This window comes from Neoarius graeffei, chromosome 2 (assembly GCF_027579695.1).
Source record: "Neoarius graeffei isolate fNeoGra1 chromosome 2, fNeoGra1.pri, whole genome shotgun sequence".
NCBI classification, from domain to species: Eukaryota; Metazoa; Chordata; class Actinopteri; order Siluriformes; family Ariidae; genus Neoarius; species Neoarius graeffei.
This window is the reverse complement of record NC_083570.1, coordinates 20662865-20684344: the sequence shown is the minus strand read 5'-3', so window position 1 is coordinate 20684344 and position 21480 is coordinate 20662865. Positions and strand designations below refer to the sequence as shown.

At 43.7% G+C, this 21480-nt stretch overlaps 1 protein-coding gene across 1 annotated transcript in view; it reads right to left on the bottom strand.

Annotated features, from left to right (window-relative positions):
* The window catches only part of nup43 (nucleoporin 43), a 42281-nt gene extending 21859 nt beyond the window's left edge, over nucleotides 1-20422 (bottom strand). The window contains exons 1-3 of the mRNA XM_060913968.1: nucleotides 20213-20422; nucleotides 19965-20087; nucleotides 2006-2083 (exon numbers count right to left, since the gene is read on the bottom strand). Coding sequence (XP_060769951.1) covers nucleotides 2006-2083; nucleotides 19965-20087; nucleotides 20213-20332 — 321 coding nt within the window. The 5' untranslated portion in view covers nucleotides 20333-20422. The remainder of the gene's footprint in view (nucleotides 1-2005; nucleotides 2084-19964; nucleotides 20088-20212) is intronic.
* Between the last annotated feature and the right edge of the window lie 1058 nt (nucleotides 20423-21480).

The following is a 21480-nucleotide window of genomic DNA, read 5'->3' as shown; positions in this document are numbered from 1 at the left end:
TATCATCATCTACAGTGCATAATATCATCAAAAGATTCAGAGAATCTGGAAGAATCTCTGTGCGTAAGGGTCAAGGCCGGAAAACCATACTGGGTGCCCATGATCTTCGGGCCCTTAGACGGCACTGCATCACATACAGGCATGCTTCTGTATTGGAAATCACAAAATGGGCTCAGGAATATTTCCAGAGAACATTATCTGTGAACACAATTCACCGTGCCATCCGCCGTTGCCAGCTAAAACTCTATAGTTCAAAGAAGCAGCCGTATCTAAACATGATCCAGAAGCGCAGACGTCTTCTCTGGGCCAAGGCTCATTTAAAATGGACTGTGGCAAAGTGGAAAACTGTTCTGTGGTCAGACGAATCAAAATTTGAAGTTCTTTATGGAAATCAGGGACGCCGTGTCATTCGGACTAAAGAGGAGAAGGACGACCCAAGTTGTTATCAGCATTCAGTTCAGAAGCCTGCATCTCTGATGGTATGGGGTTGCATTAGTGCGTGTGGCATGGGCAGCTTACACATCTGGAAAGACACCATCAATGCTGAAAGGTATATCCAGGTTCTAGAGCAACATATGCTCCCATCCAGACGACGTCTCTTTCAGGGAAGACCTTGCATTTTCCAACATGACAATGCCAAACCGGCACGGTGGTGTAGTGGTTAGCGCTGTCGCCTCACAGCAAGAAGGTCCTGGGTTCGAGCCCCGGGGCTGGCGAGGGCCTTTCTGTGTGGAGTTTGCATGTTCTCCCCATGTCCGCGTGGGTTTCCTCCGGGTGCTCCGGTTTCCCCCACAGTCCAAAGACATGCAGGTTAGGTTAACTAGTGACTCTAAATTGACCGTAGGTGTGAATGTGAGTGTGAATGGTTGTCTGTGTCTATGTGTCAGCCCTGTGATGACCTAGCGACTTGTCCAGGATGTACCCCGCCTTTCGCCCGTAGTCAGCTGGGATAGGCTCCAGCTTGCCTGCGACCCTGTAGAAGGATAAAGCAGCTAGAGATAATGAGATGAGATGAGACAATGCCAAACCACATACTGCATCAATTACAGCATCATGGCTGTGTAGAAGAAGGGTCCGGGTACTGAACTGGCCAGCCTGCAGTCCAGATCTTTCACTTATAGAAAACATTTGGGGCATCATAAAACGGAAGATACGACAAAAAAGACCTAAGACAGTTGAGCAACTACAATCCTACATTAGACAAGAATGGGTTAACATTCCTATCCCTAAACTTGAGCAACTTGTCTCCTCAGTCCCCAGACGTTTACAGACTGTTGTAAAGAGAAAAGGGGATGTCTCACAGTGGTAAACATGGCCTTGTCCCAACTTTTTTGAAATGTGTTGTCATGAAATTTAAAATCACCTAATTTTTCTCTTTAAATGATACATTTTCTCAGTTTAAACATTTTATGTCATCTATGTTCTATTCTGAATAAAATAGGGAATTTTGAAACTTCCACATCATTGCATTCCGTTTTTATTTACAATTTGTACTTTGTCCCAACTTTTTTGGAATCAGGGTTGTACTTTTTATCCTGCTTTAATTTATTTTTCCATTTCACATGCATGCAGCTGTTGTAAAGTTCAGTGGGTGGGCGTTTCCAGGCTTCACTCCTCTCGTCGTATTCTCTTTAACCGCTCGTTTCTTCGTCGTTTTTCAACGTTTTTCTCGATAGCGGCAACACAGTGATCCCTTTTATCCGTTTGAACGATCTGAACAACTACGGCGCTAAAACGAACCATACTGAAGACAGATTAAGCCTTGCTTACATGAAAAGACAGTGTGTTTGACCCCCAGGTGAAATTATCACGTGATATGTGACGTCATGCGCAAGGGGTCTAGATCACAACTTGCCAATGAATGCAGTCCAGTGTACACGTTGTACAGGATGGACAGACATCGATAGAACCCTGAAGCTTAGACAGAAAATAAGATCTAGCAATGTTTGATCAACATAAGAATCCTAACTAAAAATTCAAGTTACAAAGGCAAACGTTTTAATACCTGGCTGTCAGGATGGAGTTTGTAGACGGTCACTGCTCCGGTTGATGACGCTGTAACGAGTCTATCTTGATCCAGGAACTGAAATGGAAACGAAACATTTGCATAAGTGCTCGATGGTAGATTTAAAAAAAATAAAATAAAAAACCTTCACACAATCCATCCAATCTGGCAACCCTGCTTCTGACAGAGCCTAATCTAAGAATTTGAAAATAAGGGACAGATCCTGCACTAGTTGTAGAAACAGGGGACAGAAAATATTAACATGGGTAAAAATATCCCTCATTTGTTCCAGTTAGTGGGGACAGAAAAATAAGAGTACATCTATAAACAGAACAGTTTTATTAATAAAACTAAATACATGTAACAAACATTCGTATCAGATGTTAATGATGATGATGCCCTTTATTGGTCACTAGTCACATGTACCAGCGAAATTAGCCGTCAACCTGTCCGTACATATACAACATACAATTGACATAGGGTAGACAGGACAGGAAGACAGTGATAAAGATAAAAAGGAAACACAACATGAGGAGAAATAAGGAAAAAAAAAAAAAAGAACACCCCCCCCCAGTATGCTCCTGTCAGGAGTACAGTGTGGGAACATTTAAAAACCTCTTTAAAGTTTACATTTAAAGTACACTTTAAACACGGGACTTGGGGGGGGGGGGGGGTTAAGGGGGTAGGTAATCCAGCACAAGCAAGCAGCCGTCCGCTCCTGCAGCCATGAAGGCGCTGGTCACGCAGCCACTTGTCACACTGGGGGTAAAAATGGCGACCACGGAGAGTTAGAGAGGAATGCAAGGGTGTCTCCCGGCAGTGATCTTCAGGGGGAAATGTTTCCTCAGCAACGGCCTGAACCAAGGCCAGTGCTGTCTCAGGGCGCCGCATGTCAATAAGACATGAATCGTTTGGTCTTTCCAGACGCAGTCTTGGCACATCCACACCGCTCGTCCATATTTGTCCATTCCGTCCATTCTATTCAAACTGATCTCCGAAAAACGTATTCCTTGCAAAGCTGAAAGCTGCTCCAAGATGACAACCATTTTGTGGTTAAAGTTCTGAATGTCCACAGTCTGAGTGCCAACAGCTTTGCCCACCACTCCAATCATATCGGGCAGCTTTGTGGGGCTTTGAACAGCTGTTACCGTTGTCTGATTTCCTCGATATACCAGGGCAATGCCTAATCCAAATCAGCAAAAGTCCTGTAATCATGGTTCCGAATAGGTAGATATCTTCCATGTCCTCCACAGAAAGAAATCGCCAGGCACACGACCTGCCACCGCTCCCACACATCCATCGTGTAACCAGCCCCAAACGTTCCGGCAGGACAGACGGGTTCCCCCAAACCCAAACTTCTCGTCGAGAAAACTGTGTCAATTTCGTTAGGAGACCAGTTTATCAATTCCATGCTTTTTTTAGTTTACAAAGTAATGCAGGAAGAGTCTCTCCAAAAAGTACAGCAGACGAGACAAGACACAGAAGCACAAGCAGGGAAAAAAAGGAGGGAGAGGGAGAACAGAAAATGTGACTGCCTTCGTGGAAGCACGGAAAGAAAAAAAAAATCTATATCATATAATTAATCTATAATCTATATAATATCATAATTATAGCACTATACATATCCTTTAATACAGTGATATGAAAACCATACCAGCAAACACTTATCCACAGTTTATAGTATTGCACAAACATTATGATCAGATCTGAACTTGAAAAATGTAATGAAGTGTGTTCATACTTCATTTTTTTTCTTCGTTGCGTTGTCTTTAGTTTCATCGCGTTTCGATTTCGTCCCCGTTGCCTCAGGCTCATCGACGATAACGACAGCTGAACTCGTATCTGCCTGGACTGTCACCTCGGTGGTAACATTGTCGACTTCGGTTTCATATTTCGTTTTCTTCTTGGTTGGTTCATCGGTAGTACTTGCATCGGGTTGTGTAATGTCGGCTGGATTAGTATCCGTCACTTCTGTGTCTTCGTTTTGTTTCCTTTTTTCGTCCAAAGGTCTTTCAACGTGACCACGCGTTTTGACATTGTTATGTTTGGATGAGACAGAACGATATGCCATGTGCTTTTGGGTATTTTTAAAAGACACTTCACACGATTGGTTGAGATACACTCTCTTCCCGTTCAGTGACCAATGATATAATAGTTCACAAAACTGTTTTACCCGCTAAATAAACCATTCGGAATACTTCGGTCCTTTCCGATATTTTCCGGTTGGTGTGTAAACAACGCTACATTTACCGCAGTGCTTGCTAGCTGGTGCTGACAAATTGATACGCACAAGATTCAGTAAAACGCGACTACACGCTCTCTACTTATAAATGCGCAACAAAATGAATAGATACACGATATCACTCTCGTGCCCAAAAAGTGGATGTGCGACAGACAGATAAAAAACGTGCATTATCGCATATTACACACCCTAGATTAGGCTCTGTTCTGAGTTCTCATGGTGCAGCGTACTCCTTTGTCCCCAACTGTGTTTGCTGGTTCAGTCACGTTGATCATTTTTGTGAACACAAATGCTACCAAGACAAATTCCTTGTACGTGTAAGGGTACTCGGCTAACAAAGCGAATGCCGATTCTGAATCATACGGCTGATTTTGTTTCCATGAGATCACGGTAGAGCTGGGCGATATGGCCTAAAAAAAAAATAAAATAAAATCTTCGATTTTTTCACAAAAAATCCGATTTTAATCGATTTCCCCCCCTACTAAAAATGACAAAGAAATGGTTCAAAACAAGTTTTGCCTTTATTTTGTTTTCACTTAAATTTCCCCTTTGGGGTGAAAGTGCAACCAGAAACCAAAAAAGCTTGTAGAGGAGATGGCAGACCATGCCATTGTAAAAAGTGAGAGCATACAGGAACTTTTAGAAAGCTTTCTCCAACATAGCTTAGTTTCAAACTGGCACTGACACGTCTCGTGAAATACCGTGACCGAGGTCTTGAAAGTACTGAGCGAGGCCCTCATTCAATGCCAAGGTCACGGTATTTCACCGTACGGACAGACCTTCAGCTGGTAAATAAGATATTTAATTTTCTTTACCAAATTCTAACAGAAAACGAGAGTGCTCGAAAGGGAAAACCGAGCCGAGACGCCATTTTGAATCCTCGTTCACGGCTGTAATGCAAATGGCTTCCTCCTCGGTATGCAAGTGCACTTCCATGGCAGGAAAACAACTACATTTTGCCGCCTATGTAGTCCCCTATTTATACAAATAGGAGTCATTCAGGATTCAGCCATGTTTTTGCTCGGCGTTAGCAACAGTTAGAGGTGCGAGTGCAGGTTCGCTCTCACTAGCCTTGAACCTCGAAGTTCTTTCAGACGCGGCACACAACAGAAATAAAAAAAGTCTTGAATGCAGCATTTCTGAGTTGTCTGTATCTTTACTAAAACTTTAAATCATACAAAACAAAAGATGAATTCCTAACTTCTAAATCTGACGTGCTGCAGCAAGGCACGTCGCCGATGGTGCCGGTCAAAAGACCGTGGTGCTCCTTGGCTCAAGGCTTCTGTTCTGTTGTCTTTAGTGCGTGATCACGTTTTTATACTACTTCCGCAGCAAGTCAAATTGCATCACAGCTTCGTAATAACTACGTTCTTACATTACTAAATGAATTCTTAACATTAAGATGCATTTATATTCTTCTTATTCTACAAATTAACCAGAAATACTGTATTATAAAAAGTATTAATGGAAATATTAATTCTAAATGTACATATATGCAATCTATATCTATTTTACATCTCTTACAATGCAAATATGAATTTTCAGTTAACAGGCTTTCGTCTAAACCGGGTAACAGGGGCGCTGCGCCCTCTTACCGAAATGCCGATTGAACCCCAAGTCACACTTAGGCCATGCACTTATATGCTACTGCACAACATGCAGTCTTTCTCAAAACGATCTTTTCTCCATGAAAACATCCCAGCAACACCACGTGACAATGTGTCTGATCATCAAATACGTTATAATTACTCCAAAAATATTCCAATCATAGTAGATACACCGCCAGACGGTGCAAAAACAATCCGAATTGGCGTTTTCCAGACTAAGGCGCCATGTTGTTTGTTTACTTGTCGCGGCTGCTCTCGCGAGATTTGACATAGACAAGGTCAGCTGACTTGTAGAGCGAGATTTCTCGAGACTGAATGACCCTTCACCCACCGGCGCGGGAGCTTTTGACAGAAGTAGTTCACAAGTTGTTTTTGACGACACTTGGGCATTTAAAGATGTCGTCCCGCGGCACGAAGAGGAAGAAAGCCAAAGACTGTGCGGGGCAGAAGATGATTACTTCTTTCTTTTTCAATGTTGACAGACAATTTGTTACAATTTCCCTCTCAGATAGTCTCAGAATGTCCCATTGTAGCCTCAATGTTTCAAAGGCTTCGCACGGCGGAGGCGGGGGAGACGGACAACCCCCCCCCCGCTTCGCTCCCTCGCCATGGTGAGCACCCTCATACTAAATTTTTCTAGAAAAAACCCTGGTTAAACATAAAAATGGCTTTAACATACAGGTTTTTAGCTTTCTCGCGAAATGTTTTATTTTTTTTCGTCTTCCTCAGGGTAGTAAAACTCACTTTCGCTGTGAACACTGTCGTTATCGCCTTCCATGCTGTAAAATTAGTGCTATTCTCCTGAGAAATGCTGGCAAAAATTTAAGATTTTTGATATTATAAATCTTATTTAAAAAAATAATAAAAAAAATAAATGTTGACAAAAAATGCTACTATGTTTGTTGTGAACGAGTGAGTCGACAGATGTCCATAACCGGGGTCCGTACCGTAGGATACAGACCCGCTCGCCAGCCAATCAGAGCGCAGGATTTGGACTGCGAAAAAAAAAATAGTGTCCTTTTCAATAAAGCTGACAAAATAGGAAAAAAAAAAATCCCCGACTTTTCCACCGCATGTACGGGCACCATGTCTTTTGCAATAAACATCATGATAGCATCTGTGATTGCCTTCCACTGCGCCCCATTCGTATCATCAGGCGCACAGCTCGAAAATGTGTCCGGGACGGTTGCTTGCTTTACTGTGGATGGTGCGCTCGTGCTGCGGCTGTGTTCATCCCGCTGGGAGCAGCAGGGGTTGGAATAAATTCGTCGTGCTGCTTCCTTTGGAAGCAACCGTTTTCAAACACACCTTACAACAAGGACTTGTTTGGTCTGCGTCCGACGCTGCGAAACCGAACCAATTCCAGATCACAGAAGTTACTCCTTTCTTAGGGCCTCTGCATGCTCTTGCGACAAGGCTTTCACAGATAGCTTTTCGCAGACAGTTGTAATTTATTGCTGAGCAGGGAGTAATAGGCGTGCGCGATGTTATTCACCGCCACAACGCAAGGGGGCACGAAGTCGCTAGGAGTAGCTGGTGGGTGTGGTTAGTGGAGTGTTTATCCTCCGGTTACTTATAATGACTAGAACTGGAGTCGTATTAGATGTACGTACTTCCTCACTTCCTCGATCAACCGCTCTTCGTGCTGCTCCATCTTCGCTCGTGTTTTTAAAAATGGCGGTAGTGAAAACAAACCAAACCAGGAAAGAAGGGAAGCGGAAGTGCATGTACAGCGGATGTAGAGTGAACCAATCAGAGCCCTCTTGTCTGCGACGCTGTCTGCGAGGCTTCTGCGGTGGTCACAATTTTTGGGAGGTGCACGCAGAGCGTCTGCGAAGGTGGGGGGGGCTACGCAGACGCTATCTGCGACGCCATCTGCGAGGACTGGGTTGTCAGCATAAATTGGCCTTTAGACACAAGTTGCAGCTACCCCCCCCCCCAATCGCTGCCATGTTTGCGTGCGTCTATGGCAAGCGCGCGGGAGGAGGGCTATAGCGTCGGTGCCCGATCCGTCCTGCACATGCGCAGAAGGGAGCGTCGGTGGCGGAAGTTAAAACTGATCTTCATAAAACACATCGTCCTTAACTGTAAATTCGAATTAATCGATAAAATCGATTTATCGCCCAGCTCTAGATCACGGCGAGGTTATCGAATCACTCAACGGTTCGAAGAAGCTTCCTTGACAGGATGGATCCTCCCAAGTTGGCGAACATAACGGAACGGTCTAGCAAGTGCGCCAGTGGCAATTTTTTTCCCTACAGGGTGGCTCATGAATATTCACAAGGAAAGCGTAACCTGATTGGCTGGTGAACGTCTTAACGTTTCACTGCACCGTGTAGACTTGGGAAGCCCAGCTTTGAGAACACGGCGATAAGTTAAAGGAGAACTGAAGTCATTATTAAACTTGCTTTATTTCTTAATTAGCGCGATATTTAATTACGTTTTCGGTTTGAGTAACCTTATATCGTGACTCGTATTGGCAACTAATTGCAATTGAATATTCTACTTATCGGCCTGTTCGGTTTTTAGCCGTGTTGAATTTAGTTTGTTTGGTCCACGTCGCTTATCCGCGCCATCTTCACGAGACTTAGAAACGTGAAGCTTCAGCCAGGGGTCAGGGCCACCATTATTTCCAAACAAAACATTGCGCAAAAACGAGTTTAAATGATTACTGCCGACTTTTTTCAGACTTTCCTGATTGCTATCAAAACAAAACTTCCGGCTTGATTACGTCAGCATTCGAAAGAGGGCGCACGCGTCTTTTGACAACGTTGGCAGATGTGTCCAAAATCGCTCCCTATTCACTAGAAAGGGCACTATATAGTGAGGACACCATTTTGTAGCGCTGCCCGAAACCTCAGTGAGGATTATTTACACCACTCATGTTCTCCCTGTGTCCGCGTGGGTTTCCTCCAGGTGCTCCGGTTTCCCCCACAATCCAAAGACATGCAGGTTAGGTTAACTGGTGACTCTAAATTGACCGTAGGTGTGAATGTGAGTGTGAATGGTTGTCTGTGTCTATGTGTCAGCCCTGTGATGACCTGGCGACTTGTCCAGGGTGTACCCCGCCTTTCGCCCGTAGTCAGCTGGGATAGGCTCCAGCTTGCCTGCGACCCTGTAGAAGGATAAAGCGGCTAGAGATAATGAGAGTCAACATCCAGCCAGACAGAGGTCGTCTTATTGAAGATCCAATCGTAAATGAGCACACAGCTGGGACCTTCTAAGATCAGGTAAATCGAACCCTACTTCAGAGTAACCATTTTTAGCTTTGGTTTGCGACCCATCCTGTTTTAATGAGTGTCAGTGGAATCAAATCAATCTTAGTTGAGCAAGTCGGTTATGGCATTTCTTACTTTCACCGTAAATTTTTATTTATACGACTTCGGTCTATAGCTGTCAAAGGCCTCAGCCTTAAAACTGGTTCCCGCTGTGATGCCACGCGCTCAGGGCTGGCTGGCTGGCTCAGTGGAACGGCGCAGCTCGAATCAGGGCCGTAGCCGACATTTTAAAATCGCTGAGGTCTGTGATGTGCGCGCTAAGCACTCACCGAAAATTTTTTGACACATTTAAAAATGAGACGGGTGAATTACAAGTTACACATGGAGATCTATTCCTGAAATTACGTTTGAACTGAATATCAGTTTTGGAAAAATATTAAAATAAAATCATGTATGTGGCAAGAGTAAGCAGGGTTTTTTCTAGAAAAATTTAGTATGAGGGCGCTCACCATGGCGAGGGAGCGAATTGGGGGGGGGGGGGGGGGGGGGGGGAGATGGTGCCAGTTGTCCCCCCCCCCGCCATGCAAAGCCTTTGAAAAATGCGCCAATGGGACATTCTGAGACTATCTGAGAGGGAAATTGTAACAAATTGTCTGTCAACATTGAAAAAGAAAGAAGTAATCTTCTTCTGTCCCGGACAGTCTTTGGCTTTCTTCTGCTTCGTCCCGTGGGATGACATCTTTAAATGCCCAAGTGTCAACAAAAACAACTCGCGAACTACTTCTGTCAAAAACTCCCGTGCCGGTGGGAGTCACGTGGGTACGGCGAACAAGATGGCGGCAGTCTAGGGACTCTCCTCTCCCCGACGTGTAAAATTGTAAATTATTTCAAAAAAAGAGGCTCGCATTTGAGAAAGATCTACCTCCGCCTTCTAGAACAGATGGTTGGTGTTGCCTTATTGAAATGAAACAACAGAAAATAGGCGAAATGTCGAAGTATTTTAAAAGCGCAGACCGCATGGCGACCCGGAAAAGCCCCCAACATGAGGAAAGCTCAGCAGGTGAGCCACCTGCCTCCTTAGACAGTTTGTTCACAGAAATTGCTAAAATGAGCACAACACTGTCAAGTGTCGCAACGGACGTCTCGGCTATTAAGGAGACGACAACTGAGCTGAAAACAACAGTGCAGGCCATGCAACAGAGACTGTCGGAGGCCGAAACACGCATCACGCGCCTGGAGGAAACTACGGCGCAGACCCTCGCTGACAAGGACAAGAAAAGTAAGCTAATAGAGGCAATGTGGGAGCGCGTTCAAGCAATGGAAAATAATAGCAAAAGGAATAACGTGAGGCTAGTGGGTTTGAAGGAGACATTTGGGACCAATGGGACATTGTTGAGCTGTGTTCAGAAAATCTTAGAAGAGGGACTGGGGATTCGGGCTGATGCTGCTGAGTTTGAAATGGAGCGAGCACATCGCACGCTCACACCCGTGCCGGACCCAGGACGACCGCCGAGACCGGTGCTCATTAGGTTCCTGAGACAGTCAGCGAGAGATAAAGTAATAAATGTGGTAAAAGAAAAACGGGGCTTCGTGTGGGAAGGATGTCGGCTGTCGGTATTCCCCGACATGACGAAAGAATTGGCGGAGAAGAGAAAATCCTTCACACCGGTGAAGCGCAAACTTCAGGAGATGGAAGTGAAGTACACACTGGCCTATCCGGCCACACTGCGCTTTAAGCGGCAGGGGAAAAACGTGAGCTTCACTACAGCGACAGACAAGTTCATCAGCAACAACAACCAGGATGGAGATTGAGCATTTAACGAGGGAGGAGAGCTGACGCATGTTTGTATTCAAGAGCCCATACGTGTTGTAAAGATCACGTCGGGGGAGTTTCACGTGACAAAGCTGCCACCGAGGGGACACAGGCGGGAGGAGCGGTAACCCACGGACCAGATAAGGTTTTTCGTTGAACATTCAAGGCTGCAGATGACAGCTTCAGGACTGTCAGACGTTGTCTGGCTTGAATTTTGGTTTTTCTTAGTTCTTTTTTTTTCTTTTTACCCGTTTCGTTTTGAAAATGTTCTTTTTCCAGTTTGTGTGTACATGTTTTGCAAAGTACAGGTCCTCTAAGAAAGCTACCAGTAGGTGTGGGCATCTCGATCATACACAGTGTTGTAGACATGATTATGGAGGGACATTTGAACAATTATGACAAGGAGATGTATTAAGTATATGTCTTGGAATATTAATGGGAGCGGGAATCCAGTCAAAAGGCGTAAAGTGCTGTCATATTTGAAGACTAATAAGGCAGACATAGTTTTCATACAGGAAACCCACCTAAATGAAGGGGAATCAGAAAAATTTAAAACAGGCTGGGTCAGGCATATTTTTTATAGTTCACTTTTAAGTTCACGCAATGGAGTAATGATTCTGGTCAGTAAAAACATACACTTTGTGTTGCTTAAAGAGGTTAAAGACACAGAGGGACGAATGATATGTGTGGAGGCGATAATAGAGGGTTTACAGGTGATATTATGCAACATTTATGCGCCAAATAAAGGGGACCCACACTTTTTTCATGAGGTGAATAAGGTTCTAGGAGAAATGGATGGGCAAATAATACTGGCAGGAGACTTTAATCAAGTCATGGATCCTATATTAGATAAAAGTCAGTTTAAAGGTCCACTGATGACTAAAGATAGGGAAGCAATACACATGTTAAAAGAAGACATGGCGCTTGTAGATGTCTGGAGACTTACCAATCCTCGGGAGAGGGAATATACTTTTTTTTCCCCATTGCCATAAATCACATTCCAGAATCGATATGTTTCTAATTGCAAGCCCCTTAATTAACAGTGCAAGTAGTTGTAATATACGATGTATTGCCATTACAGACCATGCAGCGGTGGAAATGTGTATGATGGCTGGATCGGATATGGTTAAGAGCACCAGATGGAGAATGAATACCTCCTTATTACAAGATCAAGGCTTTAGGACATTGTTAGGTGAAGATTTGAAATCTTTCTTTGAGCTAAACATAGGTAGTATAGAGAATGTTTCAACAGTTTGGGAAGCCTCAAAAGCCTACATAAGAGGGAAATTGATAGCGTACTCAGCTTTGAAGAAAAAGGAAAACCTAAATAAGATTAGAAAATTGGAAGATGAAATTAAATTAAGGGAAAATGATTTGGCACTGAAATTTTCAGAATCTAAATATCAGGAACTATGTAAACTTAAGTTTCAGCTGCAGGAAATCTACAATAAAAAAGTAGAATACTCCTTATATAGATTAAAAACTAATTTCTATGAGGGTGGGGAAAAGACTGGTAAGATATTAGCCAGACAAGTGAAAAGTAAAGACTCCTCAAGTCTAATTTCAGCAATTAGACAAGGGGATAAACTGGTAACCTCAACAACAGACATAAACAAAACATTCCAACAGTATTATGAGAAACTATATACATCAACAGTATCTTGCGATGATAACCAAAGGGAGCAGGAATTGTTTTTCTCTAATATTGACATGCCCAAACTTGACATAGATCAAGCGAGGAAGTTAGAGTCACCTATAACAGAAGGAGAAATAAGGAAGGCTGTATCATTGATGAATACTGGGAAATCTCCAGGTAATGATGGACTTCCTGCAGAGTATTATAAAGAATACATAGACATTTTGGCCCCAGTGTTGGTTAAGGTGTATCAGGAGGCTTTTGAGAAAGGCCATGTACCACCAACATTTAATGAAGCTTTAATTTCTTTGATTCCAAAAAAAGATAGAGACGCAACAGACCCAGCAAATTTTAGACCAATCAGCTTGCTTAACGTGGATTGTAAAATATTGACCAAAGTATTGGCTCTGCGTCTTCAACAAGTCTTACCCAATATTATACATGAAAATCAAGCAGGCTTCATGAAGAATAGATCCTCCACAGATAACATGAGGAAGTTAATACATTTATTGTGGCTTGCCCATTCTAAGGATGGTCCCATAGCTGCCATCTCTTTAGACGCCGAGAAGGCTTTTGATAAAGTAGAATGGGGCTTTCTCTTTTCTGCTTTGTCACATTTTGGGTTTGGTCCCTGTTTTTCTCAGTGGGTAAAGATATTATATAAAAGAACCAAAGGCAGCAGTAATAACTAATGGACTAATATCACCCTTCTTTTGCATCTCTAGAGGGACCCGTCAAGGGTGTTCCTTGAGCCCCCTACTGTTTATAATTTTTTTAGAAACTCTGGCTGTCAGTATTAGAAAAAATACAAGTGTTAAGGGAGTTGAGTGTGGTGGCCAAGAACACAAACTATTGTTATTTGCGGATGATATTCTAGCTGTGGTGACGGACCCTGGGACATCCCTGCCATACTTGATGGAAACTATTCAGTCCTACTCTAAACTGTCAGGTTACACAGTTAATTGGAATAAATCTGAGGCAATGCCATTAACTTCATTATGCCTCCCTCACATGGTGGAAAAATTTTAATTTAAGTGGGTATCCAAAGGCATCAAGTATCTCGGTGTTAAACTCAGTCAAGATCTGGGAGAGCTGCCTTGGCTAAATTTTAATCCTCTATTACAAAAAATCAAAACAAATCTGGAGAAGTGGGTGAGGATTAAACTTACGTTGTGGGGGAAAATTAATATTATCAAAATGATAATAGCTCCTCAATTTAATTACCTATTAATGATGTTGCCAATCACGATACCACCCACTATTTTTAAGAAATATGATGTAGTCAAACAGTTTCTATGGGAAGGCAAAAAACCTCGGATCAAACTAAGTAAACTTTGTTCTTCTAAGGAAAAAGGGGGTTTAGGGTTACCAGACCCAAGGTTATATGCCATATCTTTTGAAATGGCTAAGTTGGCCAAATATTGGAAACTGACAGATAACAGGTTTGACTGGATGGACATTGAGAATGAGTTGTGTTCACCATTTAGTGTAAAGGAGATACTCTCTCAGCGCAGTGACATAAGTCCAGTATTAGTCCACTCTAGGGAAGTATGGCCCAAAGTACATCAAATGTATAAGGTTTCACACTATGTACAGCCTTACGCTTCATTATGGTTTAACCCTGCCATCCATATTAGTAAAGTGTCGAGTGCCACTGCTTCCAGTACACCAAGAGGTATATGTATAATAGGAGATCTATACAAAAATGGACAATTTATGTCTTATGAGGAATTAATCAGTCATTTTAAACTAGAAGGGAAACAACATTTCTGGAAATATTTACAAATCAGGGATTGTGTAAATTCCCGAATTAGTAACTCTTCAGAGAATTTTATTATGGAATATATGAAAATGCCACTGGATCGCTGCACAGCTTCACAATTTTACAAAATAACAAATTTTTCTGTAAGTGAGGAGTCCACTAATGTGAAGCTGTTGTGGCAGAGGGATCTGAGAATAAATATTGCTCAGGAGAAATGGCTGGATATGCTGGCAGGCTGTGGGAAGTATGTAAAAGAGGCACGAGGGAAGTTCACACAGTACAAGATTATACACAGATACTATCACACTCCTGTGAGATTACATAGAATGAAACTGTTGACTGACAATAAGTGTTGGAAATGTAAAACAGGATTGGGAACCTTCTTGCACTGTATATGGGAGTGTACATTAGTGGCTCCATTTTGGGCAGAAGTTGTCAACTTCCTGAGTGAATGGAGTGGCTTAGCAATCCCCTTGACTCCTGTGATGTGTCTTATAGGGGACAGGTCTCAGTTACCAAATGTATCTAAAGGAACATTTTCTGTTATCATGGTGGGCCTGACTACAGCTTCCAGAGTGACTTTAAGACATTGGAAGACAGCCATGTCTCCTAATCTGAGGGAGTGGTTGGCTGCAATGGTGGAGACAGCGTCCTATGAAACTATGCTCTGCAGGCTGAAAGGCAAAGAAGAAGAAGGGAGGAGCTCTTGGGAACTTTTTTGGAGCTACACAAAGCAGACCAGAGCCTAAATGCAGCACCCTGCATCATTCATTTGGTGGACTTGTTTCTTTTCTTATGGATTCCTTGTGTGTCATGTTTGTTTGGATTTCACAATCCTTTTTTGTGTATGAGAGGATGCCAACACCAAAACACACCAAAAGAAAAAACGTGCATCTTGAAACTGTACTTATTTCTGTGTGTCTGAAAAATTCAATAAAAAAAATTTAAATGAAAAAAAAAAAAAAAACTCCCGTGCCGGTGGGTGAAAGGTCATTCAGTCTCGAGAAATCTCGCTCTACAAGTCAGCTGACCTTGTATGTAACCCATGTCAAATCACGCGAGAGCAGCCGCGACAAGTAAACAACATGGCGCCGCAGTCTGGAAAACGCCAATTCGGATTGTTTTTGCACCGTCTGGCGGTGTATCTACTATGATTGGAATATTTTTGGAGCAATTATAACGTATTTGATGATCAGACACATTGTCACGTGGTGTTGCTGGGATGTTTTCACGGAGTCGGTAAGGGGGCGCACGCCGAGAGTAAGAGGGCGCAGCGCCCCTGTTCCCCCGTTTAGATGAAAGCCTGAGTAAGAATAATTGAAGCTTGTTTAATGGTTTGATCTGGCCCAAGCAATGAGGACAAAAGATAACCACGTAGCCTATGGAACTAAGATACATTAACAATCTCGCATCCGTGTCACCTACACACACACAAAAAAAAAAAAGTATACACCACCATGTTTGAATAAAGAGTAGGGGTAACTTTAAACTTGTTGAACAGTTTGCCTTATCAACTGTGTACGTGTCGCAGTGTCTAGAACTGCGTTCTTTTGGGGGTCGCTCTCGCACATAGCCTGCCCTATCTTCTTGTTTTTTTTGTTTTTTTTTTCCTGTTCTTGCTCTCCCACGCACGCAAGATACAGACGCAGAGGACCCAATCCCACCAAGATCCTCTTAAACTCTCTAATGCCGCTTTTCCACGACAAACGCGGCTGAGCCGTGCCGTGTCAAGCTGAGTCGGGCTGAGCGGGGCTGTTGGAGTTGCATTTCGACTACAACCGCGCTGAACCGTGCTGGCTGGAAGTGGGTGGACACATTGGGTGGAGTTAGCGAAAGTGGGTGGACGTCACGTGATGTCATTAAGCAGCGCAAACAGTGACATCAGTGACAGCGGCGGAACAAGTCAGAGCCGGGCCGGGGGCGGGGCAAATGACCGGGCCCTTTATTAAAGCTTATCATAACATCATTTTAGGCTACAAAATGTCCGCAACTGCGGTGTTTACCAATTTCAACACTACCGGGTGCAACTATGTTATTTAGTACATCAAGTCCTTCAAACGAACATGTAACTCAGAAACAAAAAACATTAGGATACTGTACATGGCTCATAATAAAACATCAATAGCCTATACTGCGCACATTATTTGAAGGGCATACGAATGAGCGCTCAGAGGTTGCAACGGTGACAGGAAGAGTCAGAAATAAAAGGAGGGCGGTGCAAACCTCACTGAATGCACTGTGTTTACCAATTTCAACACTACGGGGTGCAACTATGTTATTTTGTACATTAAGTCCTTCAAACGAACATGTAACTCAGAAACAAAAAAACATTAGGCGACATACTGTACATGGCTCATAATAAAACATCAATAGCCTACTGCGCGCATTATTTGAAGGGCATACGGCGAGCCTTGCGCTCCGCGAACTCGGCCACGATGCTCTGTATGTCACTGATTCAGTGAGCTTTTAAGCGGTAGTCTCACGACCCGGACAGTAAACAATAAACATGGAGGACATGGAGTCGTTAGTGTTGCTGGTCTTGGTGCTGTGGCTTGTTGTCACCGACAACGCGGACAGATACTGGCAAGAGCGTATAGATGAGGCGAGGCGCATAAGGCTTCAGAAATTCTCGTAATTCGTAATTATTCTCCTTCCGGGTTTGCGGTGTTTACAGATCCCAGCGCGCTCGCGGGGCGTGTGTGGGCATGTGAGGACACTCCTCCTCACCAATCAGTGCACAGGGGAGTGTCTGCTCACGCCCCCAGCCTCAGTCAGCACGGTTTGGCTCGCTTCAGCCCCACTCCAAAACGGTGCGAGTTTTAGGGGCTAAGCAGGGCTGAAACGAGCTGAGTCGTGCTGGTTTTTGGTAGTCGAAACGCGAGCCGTGTCGGGCTGAAGCGAGCTGAAGTGAGCTGAAAAAGGGTAGTGGAAAAGGGCCATAATATCACAAGGCAAAGGCAAACATTAGTTAAAACTTTCCACTCTACTGCTTTGGCTTATCAAATGATTTATTTCTAAAATCACAAACAAGGAAGGCTACAACTGCGCTGTTTCGAAAATGTAAATTTAACAGCTTCATGAAAGTGCGCCGAGTTCCTCCGCCGAGTCGCGCGCTCATTCGCTTTCCTGTTCTTGGTCTCAGAGCCGCGCGCACGAAACAGACACAGAATCAACGTTTACCATAATTAACAATGCACTTTTTACAGAGACGTTTTCATCTCATCTCATTATCTGTAGCCGCTTTATCCTGTTCTACAGGGTTGCAGGCAAGCTGGAGCCTATCCCAGCTGACTACAAGCGAAAGGCGGGGTACACCCTGGACAAGTCGCCAGGTCATCACAGGGCTGACACATAGACACAGACAACCATTCACACTCACGGTCAATTTAGTGTCACCAGTTAACCTAACCTGCATGTCTTTGGACTGTGGGGGAAACCGGAGCACCCGGAGGAAACCCACGCGGACACAGGGAGAACATGCAAACTCCACACAGAAAGGCCCTCGCCGGCCACGGGGCTCAAACCTGGACCTTCTTGCTGTGAGGCGACAGCGCTAACCACTACACCACTGTGCCGCCCCCGCTGCAACATCACGTTATCAAATTCAGTAGATGTGGCCACATTATCGCCCATTTAAACACGTGGGTTTTTTTGTTGTTTACATCTACATCTGCCAAAGCTACGTTGCGATGTGGAATTTTCTGAAAGGTGTACAGAAACCACCAGAGATGGGGACAAAGCGACCTCGGTCTGAAGAGGAGGAACGACAAAGGACTTCTAAGCAAATGTGGGAGCAGGGTAGGCCTTGGCTGCGATACGATTTTTATGGAATAAATTTTTTCAAGTTGATTCCTAGTCAATATGAAGCTCCGAATGCTTTCTCTCTCATAAATGGTTAAATACAGAAAGCATGTTGGACATATTTTGGGTGCTATAGTCATGACAGTAAGTATATTTGTTTTCAATACTCATACACCAAGTTGCCAAGTTTTCCAATATGTTATTATTTGTTGATATTATATTATGGTGCTCTGTGTTGTTCTCATTTACAACCCCGATTCCAAAAAAATTGGGACAAAGTACAAATTGCAAATAAAAACGGAATGCAATGATGTGGAAGTTTCAAAATTCCATATTTTATTCAGAATAGAACATAGATGACATATCAAATGTTTAAACTGAGAAAATGTATCATTTAAAGAGAAAAATTAGGTGATTTTAAATTTCATGACAACAACACATCTCAAAAAAGTTGGGACAGGGCCATGTTTACCACTGTGAGACATCCCCTTTTCTCTTTACAACAGTCTGTAAACGTCTGGGGACTGAGGAGACAAGTTGCTCAAGTTTAGGGATAGGAATGTTAACCCATTCTTGTCTAATGTAGGATTCTAGTTGCTCAACTGTCTTAGGTCTTTTTTGTAGTATCTTCCGTTTTATGATGCGCCAAATGTTTTCTATGGGTGAAAGATCTGGACTGCAGGCTGGCCAGTTCAGTACCCGGACCCTTCTTCTACGCAGCCATGATGCTGTAATTGATGCAGTATGTGGTTTGGCATTGTCATGTTGGAAAATGCAAGGTCTTCCCTGAAAGAGATGTCGTCTGGATGGGAGCACATGTTGCTCTAGAACCTGGATATACCTTTCAGCATTGATGGTGTCTTTCCAGATGTGTAAGCTGCCCATGCCACACGCACTAATGCAACCCCATACCATCAGAGATGCAGGCTTCTGAACTGAGCGCTGATAACAACTTGGGTCGTCCTTCTCCTCTTTAGTCCGAATGACACGGCGTCCCTGATTTCCATAAAGAACTTCAAATTTTGATTCGTCTGACCACAGAACAGTTTTCCACTTTGCCACAGTCCATTTTAAATGAGCCTTGGCCCAGAGAAGACGTCTGCGCTTCTGGATCATGTTTAGATACGGCTTCTTCTTTGAACTATAGAGTTTTAGCTGGCAGCGGCGGATGGCACGGTGAATTGTGTTCACAGATAATGTTCTCTGGAAATATTCCTGAACCCATTTTGTGATTTCCAATACAGAAGCATGCCTGTATGTGATGCAGTGCCGTCTAAGGGTCCGAAGATCACGGGCACCCAGTATGGTTTTCCGGCCTTGACCCTTACGCACAGAGATTCTTCCAGATTCTCTGAATCTTTTGATGATATTGTGCACTGTAGATGATGATATGTTCAAACTCTTTGCAATTTTACACTGTCGAACTCCTTTCTGATATTGCTCCACTATTTGTCGGTGCAGAATTAGGGGGATTGGTGATCCTCTTCCCATCTTTACTTCTGAGAGCCGCTGCCACTCCAAGATGCTCTTTTTATACCCAGTCATGTTAATGACCTATTGCCAGTTGACCTAATGAGTTGCAATTTGGTTTTCCAGCTGTTCCTTTTTTTGTACCTTTAACTTTTCCAGCCTCTTATTGCCCCTGTCCCAACTTTTTTGAGATGTGTTGCTGTCATGAAATTTCAAATGAGCCAATATTTGGCATGAAATTTCAAAATGTCTCACTTTCGACATTTGATATGTTGTCTATGTTCTATTGTGAATACAATATCAGTTTTTGATATTTGTAAATTATTGCATTCCGTTTTTATTTACAATTCACTTCCGGTTTTATTAACCAATGAGCTGGCAGCCTTGCATGAGCTCCAATCCGAACCCACCTGGAGGTCCAACACATCCCCGCCGTGTTCGTAGTCGCACAGCAGCTGCGGGTCTCCGTCCAGTTCGTCCTCCATGTCGTCACTTCCGTTCTCTCCGACACTCCACACACACAGCTTATTATCCTGAAACACACAAATCAGTTTAGCCACGCGCTGTTTCTCGGGTGAAACCGGAAGTCGTGTCCATCACCTGCTAACTGAGCTAGCTCACGCGCTAGCTTCCAGCCATGTGTTAAAACGCTTTTCACCTCATTGTCCCACGAGCCCGTCGCGAACACTTCCGGTTGCTGTAACGAATCTGCTGCAACAGGCCTCCATCGCGTTTTACTGATCTTCTGTGACACATATTTCGCGTTCACGCAGTCCATTTCTCCCCCTCTGATTCGCGCTTTAATTTCGATTAGGCTCGGTTGAGATTTTCCCCGACCGTATTTCCGCCAAGTCACGCACTGAGCCTGGACTACGATTGGCTACGAGTTTGCGCTCTCGCTAATCTAACCAATAAGATCAAGAAGGCGTTACATTATTGACCAATCGTAGATACGCAGGCGGGGTTTGTCCGTTTCTGCTCACTACGGTGGCTCTACGTAGCCAAAAAAATTGCGGTTCGAAAACAAGTTATTTATTTTTCACAGAGCTTCACCAGTAGGGTTATGACTGTGAAAATGTTTTCAAAATTTCTCCTTTCCTGATGTTGCATTTGGTGAACTTTTACTCATATATTACTTTTTTGAAGTTATTTTTATTGGGTCATGCAAAAACCTCCCGCACCCAACATCACCTCACTTTTGATAAATACATCTCATCTCATCTCATTATCTGTAGCCGCTTTATCCTGTTCTACAGGGTCGCAGGCAAACTGGAGCCTATCCCAGCTGACTACGGGCGAAAGGCGGGGTACACCCTGGACAAGTCGCCAGGTCATCACAGGGCTGACACATAGACACAGACAACCATTCACACTCACATTCACACCTACGGTCAATTTAGAGTCACCAGTTAACCTAACCTGCATGTCTTTGGACTGTGGGGGAAACCGGAGCACCCGGAGGAAACCCACGCGGACACGGGGAGAACATGCAAACTCCGCACAGAAAGGCCCTCGCCGGCCACGGGGCTCGAACCCAGGACCTTCTTGCTGTGAGGCGACAGCGCTAACCACTACACCACCGTGCCGCCCCTAAATAAATCATGATTATAAAATAAATTCATTGAAAGATGTGTAAAGTACTTTTATATAACAATAAATTGCTTAACAATTGTTGTAATAATAATTATAATTGTTAATTAATACAAATTAAATAAATTGCTTAACAATTGTTGTAATAATAATTATCTCATCTCATTATCTCTAGCCGCTTTATCCTTCTACAGGGTCGCAGGCAAGCTAGAGCCTATCCCAGCTGACTACGGGCGAAAGGCGGGGTACACCCTGGACAAGTCGCCAGGTCATCACAGGGCTGACACTAATGCTGCTTTTCCACTACCAACGCGGCTGAGTTGGGCTGAGCCGTGC